Source organism: Myiozetetes cayanensis, unplaced genomic scaffold, assembly GCF_022539395.1.
Source record: "Myiozetetes cayanensis isolate MyiCay16 unplaced genomic scaffold, myiCay2020 scf20-37, whole genome shotgun sequence".
Taxonomy (NCBI): Eukaryota; Metazoa; Chordata; class Aves; order Passeriformes; family Tyrannidae; genus Myiozetetes; species Myiozetetes cayanensis.
The window spans coordinates 1,910,961-1,937,483 of record NW_026087412.1 but is presented as its reverse complement, the minus strand read 5'-3'; the positions used below and the strand labels follow the sequence as shown (position 1 = coordinate 1,937,483).

Here is a 26,523-nt window from a genome sequence, read left to right as displayed (position 1 = left end):
CTTCTCCATCACCCTGTTAAGGTACTCACTGCTGGGGTGTGCAGCCAGCAGATAAAATGGATAACGATGCTTAATTAATGAAACAATATTACATAAAAATCGAATTTTAAAAAACCATGTCCCGCTCCCAGGAAAACTGAGATGAATTCTATCAAGTGGGGCACCAGGAGGAGAATTTGTCCCCCCTGTTTCAAGCAGTTTGAGCCCAGGATTTCTTGTGCTGGTCGGTGTGGATGTGGAGAATCAGGAGCTGCTCTCAGGTGAGTGAGGTTTCCTGTTAGAAGGATTGCAGGCAAGAAAATTCCTAATCCAAAAGATGGAGCTGAAAACATTTCTGGTCTTTCCTTCTGCTGTGTTTTGTCAGCTGGTGCCCTGAGCTTGAAGAGCTGTTAATAATTTATATGTTCTGCTGGCACATTATGAGTGGCAGGATGGCTTTGAAACAGGGGGGGTCTGGATCTGCCCTGGATAAGGAAGGGAATTCCAGAATCTGCCAATGGTGCCAGTGGATTTTGCTTTTATTTCTTGCAACAAAATGATGTTCAGGCTGTCAGGACGTGATGAACGCTTCAAAGAGGGCTTAGACTGACAAAGAACCCCAAACAACACACAGCCTGGTGAAAATATTCCCCAAAATCTGTTTGGTCCTTGGAAACATTGACCAGGTGGGATAAGAACTCTAAAACTGCTCCCTGGAGTAATCCCTGCACTGGATCAGGAAGACTTGACTGATGTCACAAATAAAAGCTCTTTTAAAACCTTTAGAGAAAAAAACCCAAAAACCAACAAAAAAACCCAACATAACAACAAACCACTTAATAACAAATTGTTGGAGACCTTATTTAAAAATAAAGTCTTTTCCATACCAAGGACTTTCACTGTGAATAGCTCAGCAGGGCTTTTCCTGGAAGCTTATTGTACTTTAAAATGCAATATTTGCATAGATCCTCATGCAGAGAAGGCCACGAGCAGGGGAAGGAGAAGGAGAAGGAAGGTAGGGCTGGACTAACACAAGGAAAGCTGAGAGACTTTGGACAGGAGCGACAGGACAAGGGGGAACAGCTTTACACTGCCAGAGGGGAGGGTTAGGTGGGACACAACGAGGTTTCATCCTTTTTATTTTCTGAATCAAAATGACACTGAAGACGGAGATCTGTGCAAGGGCGAGAGTGCCCTCTGTTGTCACCAGCACCTTCCTTGTGCTGCGGGCTCCGAACACAAGGTGTGCCCTCTTCCCTTTCCCTCTTTTCTTTCTCTTCCCCCTTTTCCCTTTCCCCTCCTTGTTACAGAGTGATGGCAACCCCAAAATTCATCCTGATTCCAGGAGCAGCTGAATCTGCTCAGGTGCCAATTAAACAGGTGATGCAGCAGCTGCATTTCATCAACACCTGCTCTGTGTCAAGGCCGAAGTCACACGAGTGGCTTTCAAAATGAACATTTGAGTGTAAGAACACAGTGAAGTGCAGAAATGGATTCAATTGAGTAATTTTAACCCCTTGGATGCCGCAGGGCTGGGACCCTCTAGGGATTCTCTGGGTCCCAGGGCCAACGTGGTGGGGGCAATATAGAGCACTCTCCTTGGCTTCCACCACTTGCTGGGCTGAAATCCTGCTGGGATCTTCCTGGATTTCCAAAAAAATGTGTCATTGTGGGCCATGCATCAGTCAGAAAAGTGGAGCCCCAGGCCCAGGGGTTGCAGTGAGGGGGAACCAGTGTCTTCTGCTGTGCCTACAGTGAGGACTAGAAGAAATGGCCTTAAGATCAGAGAGAGAAGATCTAGATATTAGAAGAATTCTTTGCACTGTTTGGGTGGTCAGGAGTTGGAAGGGGCCGCCCCGGGGAGGTGGTGGACGCATTTTGGTGATCCCTGGAGTTGCTCTAGAGGCGTCTGGATCTGGCACCGGGCGATGTGGTTTGGGGTTTCAGGGGTTACAGCGACACTGGTACACTGATGGTTAGATTTGTTGGTCTTAGAGGTCTCTCCCAACCCTGACTGTTCCGATTCCAGGATGCCGTGATTCCACGTGGAACCCACGACTCCACGGGCCCCGCCCGCCGCCATGACACCCCCACCGTGGTGTCCCCGTCGCCATGGCAACGAGCCGCGCGGGGGGGCGGGCACAGGCGGAGCACTCTCCAATCAGAGGCGCTCTCGGGGCGTAGTCCTCGCTGCGATTGGTCAGCGGAGGTGTCCGTTAAACGCTGCGGCCGCTCCTGATTGGTGTGGCGGTTGCCGCGGTGACGGGCGGACGCCGAGCGGGAGGCGGGAGCGGCGGCGGAGGCTCCGCCATGGCTCTCCCCGACGAGCCGGTGCCTCCGGGCGTGCCCTCCTGCCCCCTGCCCGGCAAGATCTGCGATGTCGCCCGCGACGAGAGGCCCGGCTCGTGCTGCGGCATGGCCATGGCCGGCTTCCGCACCTCCAAGTACCAGCTGCCCGAGTGGCACCGCAGGAACGCCCGCGTCTACAACCAGGCGTACACCGTGGGCGAGGAGTCGGAGCGCGACCGGGCCGAGTCCAAGCACCTCACCAAACATGCGGCCGCCTGCGCGCAGAGGGCGCAGGAGCACTCCAAGACCACCCTGGCGCAGCGCCTGCAGGACATCCACTTCTGGCGGGTGGAGCTGCAGAAGGAGGTGATGGAGCTGGACGCCGAGACCAACCTGCTGGCGGCGCAGAAGCTGCGGCTGCAGAGCACCCTCGATGCCACCGAGGTGCCCTACGGGGTGGTGACCGATAACCTGCAGTGCCGGGAGAGGAGGCAGCCCCCGGACCTGGTCATTGATGAGGTGGAGAGGCAGCTGCTGAAGGTGAGGGGGACCTTGAAGTCGGTGGCAGCCCCCTCTGAGATGAGGAGCAACCTGGGCAGCAGGAGAAGGTTCTTCTGCAGTGCCAAGGCCCAGTGACCCTCCTGGACAGTTCTGTGTCACTCCAAGTGTTAAGAAGGATTGTTTAAAGTCCTTCCTCTATTTAAAAAGTGTTTAAAGTCACGTGAGTGTGGCTGGAGCAGAGCAGGTCCCTCTGAATGCTCCTCTTCGTGGAATGTGGACCTTCTCCCAGGAACCAGCCCCGGGTTGTCCCACGGTGTCCAACAGCACTGAGGGACCTGGATCAAAGGATTTCATCTCCATCCAACACCCACGGCTCCTCCAGCCAAACAACCTGACTTTTTAACTCTTCTCAAAGTTAAGAAAAATCATTTATTAGGAAAATTCCTCCCCCTTTCCTCCTGCTTGTTCCCCCCTGGCAGCCCTGGACTGCCATTAATTAGGAGGAGTTCAGTTCTAAATGTCAGATTTTAATATCTCCTCACCAGGGAATCCACTTTTCAATTATATTTTGGGTCATTCCACGAGGGAATTCGTTCTTTTTGCATTATTTCACTCTTTCCAAGTGAGAGACTTCCATTGCTAAAGGGAGGTTTTTCCATTTAAAAGCTCCCAGGGAGCTGGATATCTTTTTATTTACATGGAGCCTGACTCCCCACCTCAAAATAATTTCAATTATTATAAATGTAACCCTTTAAACCCCTTTTAAATTTTTATTTCACCAGCTCACCCACTGCAGGAAGTGTTCTCCCACTTCAGCTGTGGTTTTATTTTGATTAAGCTCTTTATTTATTCATCCACCACCACTGAACTCACCTTGCTTGGCAGGAGGGCGAGTCCTGCTGTGGATGTCACAGAAATATCCCTGTTTTTCTTTAGGAAGCTGATCTAATCAGGAATATCCGGGATCTTTTGAAAAGAACCATAATCCAAGCCACCAACCAGATCCGGTAGGACGTTCTCCCTGCAACTTCAGCAGCTGATTTAGGGAGCCAAATAATTCCTGGGGCGTGGGAATAGTGGATAAAGACCTCCCCAGTGCTCCTGGGCTGTGGGAATTCCATTTAAAAAGCAGATTTAGATTTCCAGTCCTGGTGTCTAATTGTGGCTGATTTTTGCCAGCACTGAGCTCAGGTGTTATAAAAGTATTACCTGGGTGATTCTTGCACCTTGTGATGAATTTGTGTTACTGGCTGGTTTAAAGGAATGTCACCTTTTCAAAGGGAGGGTTTTTTTTTTGCCACCAGATGTCAGTGTGAACTTTAAATCTGTACCTTCTGTGCCAGCGTGGGTGTCCACTGCTTTTCCAAAGGATTATGTGCTTGGAATTTCCAACAAACCCTTTGGAAAGATGTTACCTGACCCCTAAAATGCGTCAATAGAACGGACCTGACTGCTGGAAACCTTGATATTTTAATTTTAATTTTTTTTTTTAAAAAATCTACTTCTATTCCACCATTTAAAATAAAATACTATTTTTAAAAAGAATGGCTATAAACGCAAAATAATGTAAATTAGCTCTGTTACATCAATTAGAGTGTGAGAGGAGCTTTTTTACCTTTTTGTAATTCTTTTAAGATCATTTTAGTCCCATTTTAGTCGGGTTTTCCAGGAGGGTATGAATTCCTTGGGTGAGAGTGACATCTGCTGTTCCCAGCTGGCAACGACCCGCAGGCTTTTGTAATTAAAATAACGTTAATTAACTGGTTATGTGTGACTAATTGACAGCAGAGCAGCAGTTTGAATCTGAATATCCCTGGACTTGTGTCTTCCAAGCACTGTCTGTGTGGACAGGGTGGACAGGAGAGCTCAGGGAATGTGTGGGGTCACTTTAGGGAGGTCTGAAATGTGAGATTTGCTCCATGTGTTGGTGAAAAGGGAGGATGAGGCTTCCACTGGCACTCCCTGATGTCTCACCGTGCATGGAATGTTGTGCTGGGCAAACCTGCCTGTCCACGCTGTTGCAAAAACCCTATAAATTTTAGGATTATTGTGTAAAATCCCAAGTGCAACCACTCCTTTGTCTCAGGTTGTGAGAGCTCCAAGCCTTCAGCAGGCCCAGAGCTGGACTGGAGGTCTGGGACAGTGGGATCCTGGAATGGTTTGGGTTGGAAAGGACCTCCAGGAACATCCAGCTCCACCCCCTGCCATGGGCAGGGACACCTTCCACCAGCCCAGATTGATCCAAACTGGCCTTGGACACTTCCAGGGATGGGGCAGCCACAGCTTCTCTGCCCAGCCTGTGCCAGGGCCTGCCCACCCTCCCAGGGAAGGATTCCTTCCCAATCTCCCACCTAAATCAGGCTTAGTGCCCTTCCAGGAGGTGGCTGTGGGAGAGAGGGATTGGTAGGATTGTAGAGACAAAAGGGAAGGTTTGTGGTGGCACAAAAGCCCAAAGCTGAGCTTCAAAGTGCCTGTGGTGGGTCTGGGGGTTGGGATGTTCCCCACTAACAATGTGTGGTTTAACTTTGCAGCTCCAATCGGATCCAGAAGGAGTTCTGTGAGCTGGACTGGTCGGACAAGGTGGAAACCTATCACATTGATGACAAATGTGTGAACTACAGCAACGACAGCACCGACATCCAGTCCCACCCCAGCTCCGTCAAGTTTGAGGAGAAGTGAGTGATCCCTGTCAGGCTCCTCCAGGAATAACCCTGGGAAAACACAACATCCTCGGAGGCAGTGCAAGCTGACAGTGGTGGGAATTAAAGGGGGGATTCTGCTTCCTTGGACACACAGAACAGAGTTAATGCCACCAGCCCTGATGGCAAAGCTGGCCATCCACAGGCAGGCTGAGCTTGGAGGGGTTTTTCTTGGCAATAATTGGCTTTGTGCTGCTGAGGGCTGATCTAAATCCTCTTGGGACTTGCTGTTGGACATTGGAAGGCAAGTCATTCCTTTGGGAAAGGCTGGTGCTGCTTCCTGCACACAGACAGGAGTGGTGGAACATCAGCCTGGGGGCTTCCCCCTCCCCTCTCAGGGATGTCCTGTCCCAAGGGCTGTGGTTCCTTCTGCTGCTCCACGTGGCCCAGTGTAACCAGAAATCATGGAGTCATGGAATGGGTTGGAAAGGAGCTTAAAAATCATCCAGTGCCACCCCCTGCCACAGGCAGGGACACCTTCCACTAGCCCAGGTTGCTCCAACCTGGCCTTGGACACTTCCAGGGATCCAGGGGCAGCCACAGCTTCTCTGGGCAACCTGTGCCAGGGCCTGCCAATATCCCACCTAAATTTCCCCTCTGTCACTTCGAAGCCATTCCCTGTGTCCTGGCCCTCCATCCTTTGTCCCAAGTCCCTCTCCAGCTCTCTTGGAGCCCCTTTAGGCCCTGGAAGGGGCTCTCAGGTCTCCCTGGAGCCTTCTTCTATTTGCTAAAGGATTAATCTTCTTCCTTCATGCCAAGTCTACCCTGCAGCAGCAGCTCAGAGGTTGCTGGCACTTTTTGCAGGGAGAGAACCAGCTTCAGGTCATCTCCTTAAAGGGCAACATCCCCATTTTATCCCGTCTTTCTCTCCTTCCAGCGCCTCCACACCGAAGACCTGGGCCCAGTTCAGCCATGACAACATTTACAGTGCAGAGCAGGAAAAATTGGCCTCTGTGCAGCTGCGCTCCCTCATCAACAACATCATCCACGACGTGTCCGAGGACCTGCGGATGCAGCGAGCGACCGTCAACGAGGCCTTCGACAACCACTGCAGGGAGCTGGATGATGCCAAGCTCAGGCTGGAGCAGCACCTGGAGAAGGTGAGTTCAGCACCTGGAGAAGGTGAGTTCAGCACTTGGAGAAGGTGAGTTCTCCTGAGAAGGTCAACACAGTAGATTTGGCTTATAACATGTCGTAGTCCCGGTCTGGTGTCAAACACTCTCAGTCTCATTCAAAATAGCTGGATTTTTATTTTTTTTTTGATCAAATTTACAATTAAAGTAATCAAATTAAGGTAAGATTGACAATAAAAGCACTTTCTGGAGGTGGGATGGGTTGTTATCCCATGGCAGGCATGGAAGAGGCTTTGAACAGGCTGCAGAATATTTCCTGCTGCTTCTCAGAGCCAGGATGTGACTCTCAGTGTAATAGTAAACATAAAGAGGTCCAAACCACTTTTGTACTTTAATTTCTCCTAAATTCTGATCAAATATGAGGTCAGAACTACAGTGTGCTCCATGAGCAGATGTTTATCCATGCACAGGGAAATACCACTTTTTTAACCAGTTCTTTTCCTTGGGTGTCCTCAGAACCTCAAGGACATTGGAGAGGAGGAAGCCAACATTGTTGCTCTCAAGAAAGCCATCAGGGACAAGGAAACCTACCTGAAAGTGGCTCAGACCAGGCTCTATGACAGGTCCTTCAGGCCCAACATCGAGCTCTGCAAGGATGAGCCACAGTTCAGGTAAGGAAACAACTTCTCCAAGTGCCTTTTCTATCCCAAAGTACCAGTTTTCCCACTTTTTATTGGTAACACACAGCCTTTAGCTTTTATTACTCAGTTTGGGTTCTGATATAAGTCACAAATAATTCAACAGATCAGTGTAAGGAATACTTTATTATATATTTTATATATAAAAATATATAAATATATATATTATATGTATTTTTAAATATGTTATTGTAAATATTTTTATTATATTATATTTTATTATATAAGTTATATTATTTTACATTGTATTATATAAAGTATTTTGATATTATTTAAAATATTTATTTAAATATGTAATTTAAAATATTACATTATCTAAATTACAATATTTACATTATATGATATTATTTAAATATTATTAATGTAAATATTTTAAAATATGTTATTGTAAATATTATTATATTTTATTATGTAAATTAAATATGTTGCATCATATTATATTATTTAAACATTATTATTTTAAACATTTTATTTCCAATATTTTATTTTAAATATTTTCTCCTGATGTGTCACCAAACAGAAAATTCATAGGTTCAGCTCTGCTGAATTGGGTGGTTTCTCTTGGATTTAGACAATCTAAAGAATATCTGGCAGCACGTGGATCACTTGCTAACAAAAACCCACCACGAGGGGGACTCTGTGTGAGGGAATTGTGCTCCAAATGCTGGGAATGTGAATACTCTGGGACAAGCCTCAGGGTTACAAAGGAAAGGGCTGCTGGTGGTTGATTTTTCAGGAATAATCTGCTTTAAAAACTGTAGGACAACCAATCCTTTCCAATGAAAAGTCCCATTTTGGTCCCATTAGGAGCTTTGCTTCCAGAAAACCCGATGCACTTGTGGAGTAAAAGACTTTTCTCTCTCTTGAGTTTTGTACCAGAGAGCAGAGCTCCAAACAAACCTCTGATTCACTCAGACTGGGTGATTTATTTACCAATAGTTGCCCTCTAATTCCCAGTACGATCCTAGAGGATGGATAATTCCCAGTACAATCCTAGAGGATGCACAATTCCACTGTGCTCAGCAGCCAAAGACGTTCTTGGTACTGCCTGAATGAATTCTTGGTACTCCCCAGATCAGTTCTTGGTACTCCCCAAACCACGGGAGGCTGGGAATGTGAACTCTGCTTTCCTTGGCCTTCCCTGAGCTCCTCTCTGAGGAATCTCCCGATTCCAGAGCTGCTGATCTTTATCCCCACTCCAATTCCCGCCTCTCTGAGCTCTCCCTCATTCCCTCCTGTAATCCCCTGCAGGTTGGTGAGTGAGGTGGAAGAACTCACGGTGTTCCTTGAAGCCCTGAAGAGAAAACTGATGGAATCTGAGCAGTGCCTGAAGAACCTGGAGGAGACCAGGATGAAGCTGGAGAAGGAAATAGCTGTGAAGGCCAACAGTATTTTCATTGACAGGGAGAAGTGCATGACCTTCCGAATCCGCTACCCCGTGGATTTGGAAGTAGCCAGTTACAAGCAGTGATTTCTGTACTAACTCTGCAAATCCGGGGGAAAAATAGAGCTCCTTCTTTTCTGTTAAGCCCTTGGCAAGCGTGGAGAAAAAAAATCTAGGATCTTTCATATAAAATAAATGGGTATTATTGCTCACAGAATTGCTGGATTCGCTGTAGTTTTGCCTTGTGGGTTTTGAGTCTTCCCTTTAAAACTCCTGTAAAACCTATTTACAGTGACTTTAAAACAGCTTAAAGGTAATTCATTACATCTGCAATATATCTCTATCATATGTGTATAGCAATTTACACTTGGGGGTTTCACCCTAATAATGAAATAATGTCGAGTGAATAAGTCTTGTGAATAATAACAATGTACAGACAGAACATTTCTAGCTTGAAATGAGAGCAACAAAACTGAGGATCCCACCAGCAGCAAAGAAACAGGGGACTGACTTCAAGCTGCTCAAACATCCTTAATAAAACCCCCAAAATTTGCCCAGGTGACAACTGGTCCGTTGACAAATCCACTCCAAGCCCGTGGCACCTGCTGAAATGAGGCCAAGGATTTGGAACCTTCGGGTCAACAAATTGAAGCTTTTTCAGGAAGAAACCAACGAAGCAGCTTGTGAATTCAACCCTGACTTTTGTACTTGCACGTGGAACTGAGCTCCTGAAGTGTTCCAGCCATTCTCTGGCAGCAGGGAATGGGGTTATTACCCCTAATGGAGAACACGTCAGCACTGCAGCAAATGTCACTCAGCCATTAGTAGGGCACTTGGTTAATTGTGTGCCACGCCAAAAACGGGGCAGAGATGACACAGAAAGGAATTTCCATTATGGTTTCCTGTATTACAGAGGGTTTTTTGTAACTGTTAAAAAGCAGCTGGTCAAAGAGAGGGAGAAAAAAAAACCCTCAAAGGCCAAACACACACACACAAAAACCCCAGGCCAGGAACTTTTGTGCCCAGCTCTGGGAGGCTGAGCAGGGCCCATTAAGCTGAGCTGTTTTTCCCCCACCCAGCTATTTGTGTTCTGTTCACTCCTCTGCTGCTGAAAGCTGCTCCCATTCCTTTGAAAACAGGCTTGGCACTCAGGGCTTCCCACCCAGACCTCTCTTTCACAGCCTTTGGGCTCCAAAAATCTGGATTTTCTCTTTTTTTTAATAATAGATTTCCTCTCCGTGATTGTGTTTTTATAGGCCCAGCATTGGATCCTTGTTGGAGAGAAATCAGAAAGGATTGGGCTGGAAGGATCATCTGGTTCCACCCCCTGGCTGCTCAGGGGAGGATGTTCTGCAGCAAAGGGATTGTCTGGAGCCCAGGAACTGTCCAGGGCTGAACTGGTTTTCCATGACCTTGTCTGAGCAGCTGGAAAAAGGGAATAACCTGAGGGTGAACCTCAAAACTCCAGGAGAAACCTGAAAGTGCTTCTGGCAGGTTAAAATCCTGCAGGGAACGTGGATCCTCCTGCTTGGGGTCCTTCCTGCTTGGCTTTTTCCACCTCCTGGGCTTCCTCTGGGTGTGCAGCCCCAGGTGGAGCTGGAGCTGCTCTTCCCTTGGCTGCAGCCTTTGGATGCACAAATCCCACCTGGATGGATCCAGCCCTGGCATGAACAACCTGGTCCATGGAAGGTGTCCCTGCCTTGGAATGGGATGAGCTTTAAGGTCCCTTCCAACCCAACCCACGGTGGGATTCCTTCATTAACACTTAGGAAATGGTTTTTAAAGAATTATTAACCATCACAGCCAAGAATTTCTTCCCAATACCCCATCCAAACCAACTCTCTTTCAGTTTTAAACCATTAATATATAATAGAAAATATGTAATAAGTCACATACATGATATATACATAATGTGTGTATATAAATATTATATATTGTATGAGTATCTACAAATATGGCTACAATCTAAGCCCTCAGCTACTGCTGGAGCAAAATCGATTGAGGTGCTGGAGGTTAAAACCTTCTTCTTCTGCTCCACATTGTATTTAATAAATCATGACATTGAAAAGAGATTAAGGAATGACTGAAAAGGGAAAAACCAGCCCCAATCCATCTTTGCACTGAAAGCAAAATCCCAGCGCTGCTCCCATTGACATCCACGTCGCTGGATGCTTTTAATTGTTCTCCTCTGACATTTCAATTACATGTTTTCTGTAAATAAATGTCAGTTTGGGGGTTGCCCAGAATAGGAGTTTTGTGGGGACTGTCTTCAAACCCTCATTAATTCCCCTGTGATGTCCCAGCTCTGCCTCCACCTCTCCGTGCTGCCAGTCAGGTTTTGCCAGAGGGAGAGGAGATTTCCAAGCGCTGCCAGCCTGGTTTTCTCCCAGCTGCCATTTGGCAGGAAAAATAAATACTTGTTTCAATCAAAATCACTTGGAATGTTCTTCATGGTCCGACCTGGTGACTGCAAAAAGCTAAAAAATCATCTTGCAAATGAAAGTGGGGTTTAGATAAACAATGTTTTCCTCTGGCAAATGGTGGCAATGGAAGCACAGAAAGGTGGAGCTGGAGTTTGAACCAAATCATTCCCGTGGCTCTGGGAAGATTAAGCAGAATTCTCTAATGGAGAGTTGAGCCTGGATCACTGGATTGACTCAAAGGATCGATTCCATTATTCTTTTCCGTGCTGGTAAATGCCCAGCTCCACTTTTCCCTCAAATTAAAGCTTTCCTAAATCAGGGAGAGCAGCAAATCCCCCAAGGCACCCACCCTGTCCCTTTGCCTTCCCAAAGCTCCCAGCAAAGGTGCAAGGCTAGGCCAGCCCAGGATGGATTTGGGAAAGGGAAAGGTGGAGCTCAGGTCTCATCCATGACCAGGCACTCACGTGCTGGGACCAGAGGAGAAACCAACCCCTATCACTGTGTCCTGTCCAAACAGCTCCAGGCAGGTCCTTTAATCCTTTAATCACACTTTAAAGTGCTCTTGGCCCCTCTCCAGCAAAGGGAAATTGTGAAAAAAGCACCACCACAATTGATGGAGGGCAAAGAAAAGCTGTTTTCCTGCAGAAGAAGGAACATGATCTGTCACAGAGATTATTTTTTACAAATTCTTTGCCTGATTATGGTGCTGAACAAACCTTTACATTTTTCTCCCTGGCAGCTCATCATGAACCAAGTGCTCAGGAGCACTCAGAGAAATGGAGCCACTGCTCTCCTGCTCCATCCATCCCATCCCACCCTGCTGGATGGAGAGGAATTAAATTAAAGAAAAACCAAACAAACCCAATAACTACAAATTTTCAAGCCCAGCTGTGCTTTTTCCTCCTGCACACTTTTTATATTTAATTACAGATGCAAATTCACCAAAAAAAAAAAAAAAAAAAAAAAAGAAAAAAAGAATACTGCAGGACACTTTATATTCCTTTTATCAAGAAGGATTTTCCAAACTTTTATGGGTAGGACAGGGAAAACATTGCCTGAGACTTTGCTCCATCTCTCCCCCTGGTTCCAATCAGCAAAGTGTTGCTCCCACACCAAGCACCAGCAGGTGAGAGGAGGGGCCACAGCGTGGGAAACCTCTGCCTTTAATTAATAATAAGTAAAGGAAAATGAAAAAAATGGGCTGGGAAAGAGAAGAAAACCAACAGCCAAACACATTTGTCACCCTCTGCTGATAAGAGGTTTTTTTTCTTCACAGCCTGTTTGCCTTTGGGAAATGAAAGTCTCCCCACCCTCCCAGGGAAGGATTCCTTCCCAATATCCAATAATCCAACTCTTTTTGGGTGGGAAGCCATTCCCCCTTGTCCTGTCCCTCCAGGCCCTTTCAAACAGTCTCTCTCCACCTTTCTTGTCATCTCCTTCAGGTCCTGGAAGGCCACAATTGGATCACTCCAAAACCTTCTTTATTCCAGGCTGAACGATCCCAACTTTTGACCAGTCCTGACCCTTTCTGATACCCCCACTTAAAAAAAAAAAAAAAAAAAATCATTTTCATGGTGGAAATAACATCCTCTGGAAAGATCCAGAAGGGAACATCCTGCAGTGTCTTTCCCCATCAGAGGTGACAGATTGTTTTCCCAGCTGTCCCCCTGGGGGAGTCACCGTGTCCAACCCCCTGATTCAATTCCTGGGGATAAGAATTGATGTGGAGGTAAAAGGGGATGAAAAGCAAAGTGGGCAGAAATGAGATTATTTCCAGGGCACATTTAACTTCCTGTGACATTTGAGAGCACGAACCCTCCACAGAAACCAGCAGGGAGCCTCAGTGTTTAATTCCCAGCAAGACAGACCCAATTTTTCAGATTATTGTGATGGTTTTCGACTTGATCAGTGAAAGACAGGGAGAGAAGCTTTGAGCTGGCATGACAAAAAAAAAGGCACAGGGGAAAAACAGTGGTAAATTGGCTGGAAAACCTGGCATAGCCACAGGGATGGGATTTGGGATGGGATTTGGGCTCCTTCAGCACAAGTTTTGCAGCCACAGGTAAATCTTTCCATCTGGTTGCCTCCCATTCCTGATTTCCTTCCATTTAGAGCATGGCCTGTTTGGCAGCAAAGGCCACAAAGATCCAAGGAAGCCTTTTCCGAGATCAGAGGGGGACAATCCAGCCTGGATTCCACCAAACACGGCAAAAGCAGGCACCCAGAGGGAGAGGATGGAACCAGATCCCTCTGAATTCCCACAGTTTTAGCTGGCTCAGGTCCTCAGTGGGAAGCTTGGAGGCTCCTCCATCCAATCCCTGACCTTTTGCTGGTGTTCCCTGGATATTGGCAGTGTGGGAAAACCCACAGGGATCCGGCAGGATCAGCACTGGAATTATTGCTGCTGCCCCAGGAGAAGATTTCATAGAATCCCAGAATCATTAAGGCTGGAAAAGACTCCACAAGGTCGAGGGTTCCAGTTGTTCCCACGACATTCCCAAGCCCCCTCTAAAGCACCTCCCCAAGTACCACATCCAGATTTGCAGGAGGATCTGAAACACTGGAATTATTTTGAACCCAAACAGCCCTTCCAGGCAATTGGAATTCTTGGAACCTGCTTAAATAGTCCCTTACCCAGAGAGAAGGAGGCACTTCCAGCAGCAGGAATTTGAAGTAATGGCAGCCTTTTCCTTTGCAAGGCAGATGGAATTAACTCTGCACCAAAAACCAGGGATTGCAATGTGGATAAATATGTATAAAAAATAACCCATCCCATCAGAGAAATGATTAGAGCAAAGGCCACCCTCTTTTTTCCCTTTCTAAAATTCAATTAAAAAAAAACCCATTTAGCAGGAAGATGGTTTGAATGTTTTATTAATTGCCACCTTTTGATTATTTTACTTCTAATTCCTTTCTCAGCTGAGCCACAGAAGTGGGGGGGGGTTTGTTGCACTGAGGGTTTGGTTTTTTTGGTGCTTTCTTTGTGAGTATTTGCAGGCAGCTGCTGCAAAACAAGTGCACTGAATAGGCTGAGCAAAAGGGTCAGTTTAATACACAGAACAATTGAGCAGAGAACCAAAAAGAATCAGAAATCCAGGGAAATTTTCGTCCATGTGCAGTAATGAGGGTTTCTGATAAAACTTCCACTCTTTTCAGGACTGACATCGGAAATTCAGACTCCTTCGTAAAATCGAGAGAAAAGGGGAGTTTTGGGTTTGGAAAGGAAGAGGGAGGTAACAAAAATGCACATTTTTGGGTTGGGAATTATCAGTGACCCTTGTGAGCAATAAGATGCCAATGGATCAGCCCTTAGGGATGAGCCCTTGTTGGTTTTGAGCTCAAATCCCTCAGAAATAATCAATATTTCAATCCCTGGCAGGAGCCACAGCCCCAAGATCTGTGGGAACCCCCCAGAAGGGACCTCAGCAGGATCCTGAGGCAAAAAGGGATGGAAAAGCCCAAGAGATTTTTTTCCTGGGGGAAGAAGTTCAGCATCTTCCAGCCAGCTCAGGTGTGGGGTTTCCTCTCTATTTTCCTTTTTCAGAGCCATTTTGTCCATTTTCCCTCACTTTTCAAGGGTTTGGGGGCATTTAACTGGGCACAAAGTGCAACAAGAGCCCAGGTTGGAAAGATAATCTTGATTTAGAAACATTTGGGGTGAGGTTTGAAGCTCTCAGGTGGCACCTCCACCACCCAGCCCAGCGAAACCCCCTCGTTTTTGGGGTGACTCCCATCTATTTATTGGCACAGCACATCTCCAGCCCCATCCCTCCTCCATGCTCCAGCTTTCCACCACAATACCCATCCAGTGTGATTTATAACCCTCTAAATTCAATGTAAAACCTGCCTTTGACTCCAGTGATTTCAGGATAAGCTCCTAATTTCACGCTTTGTCCAAAGAACAGATAAAATTGACTTTAGGAAAAGCTTTTTTCCCCCCTGGAAAATTAATCTTCTTTGAACTACTTCAAGCCTCAGAATGATTACTAAGATGCCCCCTGATAGAAATAACCAGTGTACTTGAAATAAAGAGATTTGGCAGGAATCAAATCCTCCAGCCTGGCTTTTTATCATATTTATGACCCTCTCAAGTTCTCCATCATAAACAGCAGCACTTGGAAAGGCAGGAATAAGTCACTGTCAGTGGGTTTGGAGGAGCTGAACGATGTGCTGGGATCACACAACCCTCTGCTCAGCCTCAACATCCCTGCTGAGATAAACCCTGTTTATCTGATCCAATTGCAAGGTGCACCGAGGGAGTGAAAATGGATTCCAAACACATCCAGCCAAAGGTGGCAGCTCCTGCTGGAATAAATCCCCCTGTTACCCTGGCTGGGTGGGATGAATCCAGGTGGCCTTTGGTGTTTGAAGAGATTTACTTAACTAAAAGCATAAAAAAAAAGAAATAATCTTTATTGCAAAATTCAATTTGCCAACGTGAATTCCACAGCAGGATCCGGAACCTGTGGCCAGGAGTAGCACATCTGGAAAAATTCCCACTGGATCATGGAATCAATCACAGAAGCTCAGCCCCATTTTACCCCTGGATTTTTCAGTGGAAAAGGTTGCCCAGAGAAGCTGTGGCTGCCCCAGCCCTGGGAGTGTCCAAGGCCAGGTTGGACTGGGATTGGAGCAACCTGGAATAGTGGGAGGTGTCCCTGCCCATGGCAGGGGGTGGAACAAGATGTTCTTTAGGGTCCCTTCCAACCCAAACCATCCCATGATTCCATGATTTGATGAGGTTTGAAATTCACATAAAACACTGCACTTCAATCCCAACATTCCTGTGTGTTTAATTAATTCTGCTTCGAGATAAGAAGCAATAAAGGGTGGGCAAAAGGACAGGAGAAAACAGAAGTTGTGCCAGGCTGGGTTCAGGTTGGATATTAGGGAAAATTCCTTCATGGAAAGGGTGGTGAGGCCCTGGCACAGCTGCCCAGGGCAGGAGGGGAGTGCCCACCCCTGGAGGGGTTTAAAAGCCCTGTGGATGTGGCACTTGGGGACGTGGTCAGTGGTGGCCTGGGCAGCGCTGGGGGAATGGCTGGGCTCCATCATCTTAGAGGGCTTTTCCAGCCTGAATGATTCCATGATTCTCTGAATTTCCTGCTGGGATGGGGAGGGTGGGATGGGATCCAGCAATGTGTGTTATGGTTTCACACCTAGAACATGTCCCAGCAGTTCCTTGGGGTGCAGAGCTGGGAATGTGGCCTCCCAGGGTGTCCTCCCTGGAGCCCAAGGGATCAGGGAAACAGGGATCTGAGCCACCTGGACTAGTGGAAGGTGTCCCAGCCCACTGAGGGGTGTTGGACTAAATAACCTTTGTGTTTGGTTCTTGTTGCAAGGCTGAACTTGCTGCAAAGCAGCTCCCGTGGCTCGGCAGGGCTAACGATGTTATTTGTTAATTGTGTTCTAATCAGAAATATTTGCTGGGTGACAAAAGGAGGGGAAAAAAAAAACCCTCTCCAAAGTGTGCACAGGGTGCTCAGGACACACTCTGGGTTGCTCTGTGGGGGCAGGGAGACCCAAATCCTGCCATGTGGTGCCTCCACTGCCCAGGACACGAATGCCTAAAATCCAGAACATTCCATTCTGGAGCGCAGGAGAACTGTGGGACCCCAGGAATGCAGCAACACCAGCGGGGTGGCTGTGGGGGCAGTGGGGTGGGACACGTGGAAAACCTTCTCCCTTCACAAAAGGTGCTGAGCAGGAAACCTGGGAATGGTGATGGATGAGAGGAGATGCCACGGATTTGGTGTTTAACCCAGAGCAGGGGGGGAAGGGTTTTGCTTGGCACGGGTGAGGCAAAGTCATTTGTTTTCCTAGAGCCTGTTTGAGGAGCTTCCAAAAGGAGGAGGAGTAAGGTTTAGCTTTTCCTGGCAGCTCTGGAAAGGCTGTGGATGCATCTCCCCCCATCCCTGCACGGAGCTCCACGTGCACGTTTTTGGGAGGCTTCTGCCTGGCACGTCCTGATCCACATGGGGCTGGAATGGGGGTCACTGCTGGGGGACAGGGATGGGGATGGGAGGCTCCAGGGAGCCTGTGCAGGAGCAGCCCAGCTCCAGAGGGTGACTCATGGAGAGCTGGATGCCAGGACAGCACCAAACCTCTCTGTTTTGCCTCGCTGGTCCTTCCTGAGGGAGCCTCCCAGTACGGCACCAGTGCCACGTGGAAACCCTCCCTCCCCTCTGATGTGGGGCAGCCCCACTCCCCACCAGCCCCCAATCCCTCTCAGGAGGCAGATTTTTGAATTAAAAAAATAAACCATATCTGTTTAATCACCTGCTCTTTTTATTAAATCCAGTACAAACCCATCCCCAAGCAAGTCCCCTGCAAACAGTTTTTCTCCCTTACGTGTCCCAGGTCCACCTACAGTTTTCAAGGTTGGTTTCTCTCTTCCTTAACCCTGAAAATACGTGCAAAACCCCCTTTTCCACGGTGCCACCCTGTCCCTGCCCCTGCTCCAGGGCTCTGAGCTGTGGAGGATGGGACAGTTTGGGCAGTGGGAGGACTGGGAGCTGGGGCAGGGATGGGAACCTCTCCGAGGTGATGTCCCCTGGTTGGATGGCTCAGGAAGGAAGGACATAGACAGCAAACCCACTTTTCCCCTCCTGTTCTTCTCAAAAATTAAAGATTTGCTTTTCTTTACCATCCTTAGGGCAGGAATGATGCTGGAGCTGGCACTGCAAGGGGCACCCAGGTCTTCCCCCCTCCCTTTTGCAATTAATGGGAGCAGCTGCAAAATGGAAGAAGAAAAAAAAAAATGAATGGGAAAAAAAAATAAATTCAGAGCCCAAATCTAATTTTAAATAAAACCACCAATGTGTTCCTTTCCAAGGGCTGGAAATGCCCAAGTGTGTGATTTCAGTGTGGGCACTAAAATCATGGAATCACAGAGTGGTTTGGGTTGGAAGGGACCTTAAAGCCCATCCAGTCCCACCTCCTGCCATGGGCAGGGACACCTTCCACCAGCCCAGATTGATCCAAACTGGCCTTGGACACTTCCAGAGATGGGGCAGCCACAGCTTCTCTGGGTAACCTGTGCCAGGGCCTGCCCACCCTCCCAGGGAAGGGTTTCTTCCAAATATCCAACTTAAATCTTCTCTCTTTCAGCTTGAAACCATTCCCACCTTTCCAGCTCCTTCACAAATGCCAGAGATTTCATCGTGGCTTTGCTTTTCCCCCCCCTCCCTTCTCCTTTCTAAAAAAGATGCCGAAGAAAAATTATTTCCATGTGATCCCAGCGCTTTCCCTCTTGGCTGGAGCACTGGATGTGGTTTTGGGTTCTGTGGTGGAGCCCTTTTTTTTTTTTTTAAATACTTTTTTTTTAAATTATTTGTTTTATTCCTGATTTTTTTCTTTTTTTTATGGTTTTCATTTCCATCCCTGGGAGAGGCTCCGGGGGATCCCCCGGGCTGCGAGTCCCGAGGAGTCGGGAGCGGGACAAAGGCTCAGGAACCCGGCACAAGTTGCTGCAAGTGAAGAAACCAGAAAAAAAAAACACAACAAACCACCCCCTGTTTTTGCAAAAAAAACACAACCCAGCTGCTGAGCTCCACGAGGATCCCAGCCCCACATTCCGAGTTTCACTTGGATCGCAGCGAGGAAGTGCAGCCTCCTCGGAGCGCTGGAGCTTTCATGTGGTGCTGAGGGAGAGCCCGGGAGCAGGGACAGGGGAGTGCTGAGGTGAGTCCAAGGGATGGGGAAAAGGGGGATAAACCCCCTGTTCCTGTCGGGAACAGTGTTCCCACCTGCAGTTCCTTGGGTCGGGAATGGGGTGCTCTGCCCTCGCTGCTGGAATGAGGGCAAGGCAGGGTTAGAGCTGGATTTGTTCCTGTTGACATTCCTTATCCCATTATCCACCCTTAGCATTCCAGGATGATGCTTTCTCCCAGTGGGATTGTGCTCTCACTGTGGCTGAGCAGTGGGATGGGGATGGATCCCGTGTGGATCTGCCACGGCAGCTCCGGGCAGGAAAGAGCCATTTCCTGGCATCTCCCTGGGGAAACTTTCAGGGAATTCCGCTTCCCCAGCTCTTTGGAATGTGCTGCTCGCTCCAAAGAGGGGATGGGATGGGATGGGATGGGATGGGATGGGATGGGATGGGATGGGATGGGATGGGATGGTCCTGCTGCTGCCAGCACCTGTGTCCTGGTGTCCCCAACATCCCCCAGGTGGGACAACCCCACCCACTGCAGGGACAACCCAACTGGGACAGCCCCACATGGACCCTCTGTGGGGACATCTCCTCCTGCTTCACCCTGGCACATGGAATGCTGAATTCCCAGAGTGGCTGAGTCAGCACTGGCAAGCCCCAGGAAAGCTGCCTTTCCCCTGGGAAGGGCGAAGGAGGGCTGGGTGTCTTTTGCTGTGTGGGAGAAGCTGCCCTGGGAATGACTTACTGTAAATTCCCTGTGCTGAATCACCGCCTGCACTCGCCAGGGAGACGGGAATGCTTCCAAGGAGCCGCCCAGCCCGGAGCAGGGACATTTCCAGGACACTGCAGGCATGTTCCTGGAGTCAGAGGTGCAAGCAGGGACAAGGAGAAGGAGGGAGGGAAGAGCTGCTTGCTTAGCAACCAGCAAAGATCCTTCTGCTCCCTGGCTGTGCAGGGCAGGCAAGGTGGGAATATGGGAATATGCAGCTATCCAGGGGCTGTTTCCATCCAGGCACAGCCTCTCTTCCCACAGCACCTGCAGGGAATGCTGTTAAATCTACACAATCCTCCAGGTCTAAGGGTGTGCAGGTAACAGGGAGGGAGGTTTTGGAACCTCATCTCTCCTCATGCAATAGGTGAATTCCCAGCTGGACAGAGCAGTGGGGACACAGCAGTTGCTGCTGCTGAGGGATAGAGGAATTCAGGCACTTCAACATCCCTGGAAACAGGCACAGGCTAAAAAAAAAAGCACTAGAAAATAACCCCCAAACCAGATAATTTAAAAATGCAGCTACAAACTCACTGACAAATGTTCACCCAGGCCATCACAAATCCAGATGCAGCTAAAACTCCATGGCTGGATCCTGGCTCTGCCTCCACTCCTGCCCCTCTCCCATCTCCCTGGGCTCAACCCAGCCCTCCCAGTGGCTCCTGTTCATCACCCCCATCATCAAACCCCACAGGCCGGGGCGTCACCCTCGGTCATCTGCAAACCACTGCACACACAGTGGAAACTCTGAAACCACCACTCCTTTCTGGGATCCAAACATCCTTGTCTGGGAGTTGTCAAACCCCTCCCTGGCTGCAGACAGGCTCCTGATGCTCCAGGGAAGCATCTCCGGGATGTGGGGCTGGAAAGGCTTTCCTGGTGCTGGGAGCAGAGGAGCCCCTGAGCTGCCACAGCCTCACCTCGGGAAAAGCACCAGCTCCTTCGCCGTTCTGGGCTTTTTTTCCCCCCCAGTAATGAAATTTTAGACCCTCACAGGGAAGAAAATTTTCAGAACTTCCCAAACAAATCACTTTTCCAAGAGGAAGTGCAGTGTCCAGACATTGCCCCCCTCGTTTCCTGCCGATGGGGATCCAAGGAGCAGTGAGGAGGTTGAGGCTCGAGAGGAGACAAAGCAGCAGCACTGGAATATTTTCCACCTCTGGAGTGATGACACATCCGTGTGTTTTCCATCTCCAGGAGGGTTTTAATCTGAACTGTCCTCGTGGGTTTTTGAGCCAAGGTTTGTCCCTAACTCCAAGGGGCAGTGGCTGCTGATGTCTGGGGCTTTAAAGCAAGGATAGTCAGAGATTGCTTTTACCCAGTCAAGCCTTAGGAATAACCAGGAAGGAAAATACTGGCAGGAATTGAAAGGGATGCATCCCGGAGCAGTTCCCACCTCGTGAACTCTGGATGTCACAGCTCAGCACAGTTCTCAGTGGGATTTATCCTTCCAGCTGCCCTGCAAGGTAAGGACACACTTCCAGGGAAAAAAGGGATGGGGTGGGTTGAGGCAGATCCACACCTTTGGCATGACCTGTAAATCAATCCCACAGGGGCTGCTTGGGGTTCCAACAGGGCAGGCAAGATTGGGGTTCAACCTGCAAATCCCACATTGTTATCCACAGGGAAAACCTCTGGATGCAGCCTCCAGGCTGGCTGGCTTTGCCTTCCTGCTTCACTCTCTCTGTTGCAAAGTAAATTGAAGTATTTCTTGCAGCTATTTCAGTGATTTCTTATCGTTTCTGTTGCCCAAATGTGTTCCTTTAGATCAGGGCATGGAAATTCTTCAGGCACAGGGGAAGATTAAAAAGCTTTGCATGAGCAAATGTGCCTCAGACAAAATCTACCTTGAGCTCTGAGATTAAACTCAATCAGCATCCCCCAAAAAATCAATCAAGGTGCTCTCTGCAGCTGAAAGGATGTCAAGGAAAGATATTTAAATCAGGACTTGCACATGAGAAGAAAGAATCACCTCACTGAACTCCCTGAAGCAGAACTAATGGTTTCTGCCCTTCTTCAGCCAGGGTTTGGGGGGATCCCTAAAGCCCTGCATGGTGGGAATTGGGCTTTTTTGGCTGGCACACACTGGGAATGCCAAGTGCCACTGGAAAAACAGCCCTTTGGAAGCAGGTAATTCATAGCAGGCTAAAAACATGTAAATAAAAAGCTTGATGGATTAGATTGAAGTCAGGTACTTCCAGGGTCAGTGCAGAGTAAAAATACACTATTTAATCATCTGGTCAGCCTTGGATTTTGCTGGGGGGGGACAGGTGACCCTGGGCAGGGACAGCTCCCACCAGCCCAGATTGCTCCAGCCCCGTCCAGCCTGGCCTTGGACACTTCCAGGGATGGGGCAGCCACAGCCTTGGAGTGAGTTGGGACCAGAGCAGACAAAGCTCAGTTTGTTTTTTGCTGCCTTTTGAGGAAGAAAAACCTCTGCAGCCCAAGCCAAATCCCTCACCAGCATATTTGACAAAACAAGGTCCCAATAATTGGCTTTAAGTGAAAAAAAACACCCAAACTGTTAAAAACAACCCCTCACTTTTCCTCACAGAGCTTAAATTCTGAACCTCATCCTTTTTGCATTTTTTTTCAGGTGCCCAATTTGTCTTCCCCACCACAAGGGTTATATTTGCTTCTCCTCTGAAATTTGGCTCGGACCGTTCTTTCCTCCAGCTCGACATGATCTGGTTACAGGGAAATTCTTACCATGCTTATTTCCTTTCCTGTCCCAGATTTTCTCTGGTTTGAGGTTTCTCTTCCCCTGAGCTCTGCTTTTATGCTGGATGTCGGTCAAACAATCCCACCCTGCTGAATTTATCCCTGGAAGTGTCCAAGGCCAGGTTGGAGCAACCTGGGCTGGTGGGAGGTGTCCCTGCCCATGGCAGGGGTGGGACTGGATGGGCTTTAAGGTCCCTTCCCACCCAAACCATTCCAGGATTCATCATTCTTTCCTTGCAGTCCTCTCAGCCTCCTTCCTTTCCACCTCTTTCCTATTTGACTTCTCCTGTCCTTTTTTATTATGCCCAGGCTGTAAACCTGAGCCTCTGTTTACTCACCTACCTCATCAAGCCCTCACCTGACCACAAAATATCCCAACCAAACTCATGTTTCTGCCACAACAAAGTAATAATTTCACTAAATTTTGAAGGAAATGGTGGTGTGGAGGTGTCAGCTCCAGGATGCCCTGAATGGACTGAATTGTTGCATCATTTGCTTCTTTTTTCCCCACCAATGCAATTTCCAGCCAATAATTGCTGTATTTGTAATTGCTCTTCCTGAATCGTGCAAGTGGCCACAAATCCTTGAGTGGGGACTTGAATTCCTGTCATGTGAGCTGTGCACAACTCTACAGGACACCCCAGAAATCCCAAATCCTCTCTGCAGTCCAACATCCTGCTCTGGTCACACCCAGGCTGGTGATTCCTCACTTTTAAACCGGTGATGCTTTTCTGTTCCTGGCTGGCAGCACAAGGATGGCTTAAGAAGGGAGTGGAAATTAAAAAGGACTTAATGAAAATGAAATTCAAGCCCTGAACGCTGATAGAAAAGGAGTATTGATCCCTCCTGGAATGAGGGACAGCCACGAGCAGGAAGATATTTCAGGTTCTGAGGGATTTGATGAAAGGACTTGCCCTGCTGGCAGAGGGAAAGTCATTATTATGTTGCTGCTAATGAGTGTTTATGGGGTTTCCAGGGAGCTGCATTACACCAAGTAATAAAAGGTGTGAATGACAGCCCTTTGGGGCAGGTAAGAACGAGAAGAAAAAATATTGACACTTTTTTTCCTCTCTGTTTTCCCACCTGGCTCATTTTGTTCCCAGTGAGGCCTTTGAGCAGCTCCAGGGCAGGATTCCCTCCCTCCCTCTGCAGGTGGGACCTGTGTGTTCACAGAGCAATTCCTGAAGTCCAGGACATCCAGACCCCACCTTCCCCCTCTGTTCCAGGAATTAAAGCTGGGAGAAGAGGAGCTGGAGGAGCTGTTCCCAGCCTGAGGTCAATACAAGTCCATCTCACTAATTGGACCTTGGAGAAGCTCCATTAAGGCATCGATCCAGAAACTCTGCCCTGTGTGGAGCACCACTGCAATCAGTGGGATGACACTAATTACACATGGAACCAGGAGGCAGCTGCCTGTCTCCAGCTCCAATCCCTCCCCAGGGATGGGGAGCCAGACAAAAATTCCCATCATTTCATTATTTCCAGCATGTCCTCCCTGTATTTCGCTCAGGGCTTTCAGAGCTCACCAGCAGCAGCTGAAAATGCAACACAAGAGCCTCTCAAAAACCAATGTTTGTGCAGAGCAAATCCCACTTGGCTTTGGTTTTTGGGGTTCTTTTTTTTTTGCAGCTATTTGGCTTTGCATTCCACACACACTGGAAAATAAAAAGGGAAAGTCCACACAGGAATTCTGCTGGGGAGAGCACGTGGGCATGGTCAGAACCACGAGTCTTCTTGGGAAGAGGTTACTGGGAAGAGGTTCCCAGCCAGAGGCTGCAGGAGAACGTCTAAAGAGAGAAACACTTTTTGTTTCTTTAAGTTTCACTTTTCTTCAGGTTTTTTTTTCTCAGGGAAAAAAAAAAAAATCGACTCAGGCTCTATATTTAAATAAAGTTGCATATTCTCCCTTTCATTTTGAACTTTTCAGGATTTGTGGCTTTTTTTTGGTGTGTCTTTTACCCAGAAGCTTTTGTAGGGGCTGTTCCAAGAGCAGCGAGTGCACTTCCAGCAGAGCTGGAGCTTCTCATCTCAGCGGGTTTTGTTTGGTTTGGGGTGGTTTTTTTTTTCCTTCTCTTGTTTACCTGGTGTCTCTTGTCAGCTATTTCAGGTGACGAGGGACAGGGGTTGCCTTTTCCACTGCTTGTAAACAGCAGGGCCGTGGGGCACCGTCCCCACCCGGAGTCTCCCGGTGCCGCTCCGAGCTCCGTCAATAATTAACCCCGAGAAAAGCACCCCGAGGTAACCCCAACAGATGGCTCTGATTGGAATCGCTGTGTTAATAACTCCTGTCCCTTTGCTGGTCCAGCTGGCCCTGCTGAAGATGAGGGTGGTGCTCCTGCTGCTCCTGGTGTCCGCGGGGAGCGTCGGAGCCGAGCCGGAGAAGGGCTTGCCCCGGCGCCTGTCGTGCGTGCGCTGCTGCGGCCCCTCGGAGCAGCCCGTGTCCATCATCTCCTCCAGGCACACCAGGATGAGCAGCAACCCCTACCCTGTGCCCAAAGTCCAGCCCACCATAGACATCACCATCCTCAAAGGTGGGTACAGCCAACCACCCCCATCGCAGCCTTTTCCCGCCTGGCTGCTCCCTCCTCCACGAACTCTTCCCGTATGTCCACCCGAAACAGCTGCAAAAGTTCTCCAATCCATCAAAACCCCAAAGTCCTGGAAGTTCACAGTCCTTAGGTCACGCCAAAACCCAGATTCAAATGTTCTCACTAAATTACTAAGTGGTTTAAAAACTATGGGTGGAAAAAAGGCTTTTTGCACGGTGCATTCCTTGTCTCAGCAAGGCAGACAAGGAAAAGCAAAGTGTGAAATGCAGGAGGTGTTCCAGGAGTCCTGAGAGCAGAGACAAGACCCAGCACTCTCTGCCAGGCCCAAATCAGGCCCTCAGCAGAACCAAAAAGTGGTGTTGCCCCCATCTCTGCACCGAGGGGGTGGGAGATGAACACTGGGTTCATTTACCTGGTGTGGTCAGGCCATGGATCTCCACTGTTGGACATGGAACATCAGCACCACCAGCTTCCCCCTGGCTTCATCCTCCTGAAAAATGGGAAAGTGCTGATGTTTGACCAACATTTTCAGCCTTCTGTGCTGGGAAAACAGTGCCCCAGCACCTTCTCTGCTCGTTGTCTCCCACCAGGACCTTCCTGCAGCTCGGGCTTTGCCGTGCTCGCGTCTCACGAGGTTTCCCTTTCTGCTCGCAGGCGAGAAGGGCGAGATGGGAGAGAAGGGGTTCCCTGGAGCAGCTGGGAAGGATGGAGAGAGAGGGCTACGTGGCCTGAACGGCAGGAAGGGCCAGAAAGGGCAGCCTGGCCCTCAGGGCCACTCCTGCAAGCAGCTCTTCGCCGCCTTCTCGGTGGGCCGGAGGAAACCCCTGCACAGCTCCGACTACTTCCAGCACGTCACCTTCGACACCGAGTTCGTCAACCTCTACCAGCACTTCAACATGTTCTCGGGCAAGTTCTTCTGCTACGTGGCAGGCATCTACTACTTCAGCCTCAACGTCCACACGTGGAACTTCAAGGAGACCTACGTGCACCTGATGAGGAACGCGCAGCCCGCGGCCATCCTGTACGCGCAGCCCAGCGACCGCAGCATCATGCAGAGCCAGAGCCTCATGCTGGACCTGCAGGAGGGGGACGAGGTCTGGGTCAGGCTCTTCAAGAGGGAGAGGGAAAACGCCATTTACAGCGAGGAGTCCGATGTTTACATCATTTTCAACGGGCACCTGGTCAAGCCCGCCGTGGAGGAGTAGCTGCTCTCCGGCTGCGGGCTCGAAGCTCTGGTAGATGCAGTAGTGGCTCCCCCTCTTAGGAATGCACCTCTGGTTCCACCTGGGAGGGTTACAGGTCCATCAGAGCTGCCTGTCCATGCCCAGTGAGGAGGGAGGTGGCTGTTCCAAGGTGCTGCAAAGCTGCACAAGCACCCACAAGGCTTCAGCTCCGGCCCTGTCACCCTGTGCAGACCCCCAGTGATGCCCCTCCCGAGCTGGCAGCAAAAGTTTAACTCCTTTGCTCTGCTTGAGTGAAAAAAAATTAATTATACCTAAGGCCCATAGCATTTATCTGGTGCTAATTAAGGAATGTCGTTATTTCTGCTATTTGGGAATCTTTGAATAGTCCAGGAAGGGTTATAGATCCATGAGGGTTGTCTGTCCGTGCCCAGTGAGGAGGGAGGTGGCTGTTCCAAGGTGCTACAAGCTGCACAAGCACCCACAAGGCTTCAGCTCCAGCCAGGTAACCCAGAACAGACCCCCAGTGACACCCCTGAAGGCTCTGCCAAGCTGGCAGCAAAAACTGAACTCCTTTGCTCTGCCTGAGAGGAAAAAAAAAAT

At 48.8% G+C, this 26,523-nt stretch overlaps 2 protein-coding genes across 2 annotated transcripts; both read left to right on the top strand.

Annotated features, from left to right (window-relative positions):
* Positions 1-2,289: 2,289 nt before the first annotated feature.
* Positions 2,290-8,817, top strand: TEKT4 (tektin 4). Its single transcript, XM_050317539.1, has 6 exons — positions 2,290-2,808; positions 3,706-3,776; positions 5,301-5,444; positions 6,346-6,568; positions 7,058-7,212; positions 8,491-8,817. Exons 1-6 carry the CDS (start codon positions 2,290-2,292, stop codon positions 8,708-8,710), a joined length of 1,332 nt encoding a protein of 443 aa, XP_050173496.1. The 3' UTR covers positions 8,711-8,817.
* Positions 8,818-24,441: 15,624 nt separating this feature from the next.
* Positions 24,442-25,944, top strand: C1QTNF8 (C1q and TNF related 8). The gene is made up of 2 exons (XM_050317588.1): positions 24,442-24,721; positions 25,394-25,944. Exons 1-2 carry the CDS (start codon positions 24,442-24,444, stop codon positions 25,942-25,944), a joined length of 831 nt encoding a protein of 276 aa, XP_050173545.1.
* The last annotated feature ends 579 nt before the right edge of the window (positions 25,945-26,523 follow it).

Coding starts and splice junctions, on each gene's coding strand:
- TEKT4 (XM_050317539.1), top strand. CDS start 2,290: ATGGCTCTCCCCGACGAGCCGGTGCCTCCGGGCGTGCCCTCCTGCCCC. Junction 2,809..3,705: donor TGGAGAGGCAGCTGCTGAAG/GTGAGGGGGACC, acceptor GTTTTTCTTTAG/GAAGCTGATCTAATCAGGAA. Junction 7,213..8,490: donor AAGGATGAGCCACAGTTCAG/GTAAGGAAACAA, acceptor AATCCCCTGCAG/GTTGGTGAGTGAGGTGGAAG.
- C1QTNF8 (XM_050317588.1), top strand. CDS start 24,442: ATGGCTCTGATTGGAATCGCTGTGTTAATAACTCCTGTCCCTTTGCTG. Junction 24,722..25,393: donor AGACATCACCATCCTCAAAG/GTGGGTACAGCC, acceptor TTCTGCTCGCAG/GCGAGAAGGGCGAGATGGGA.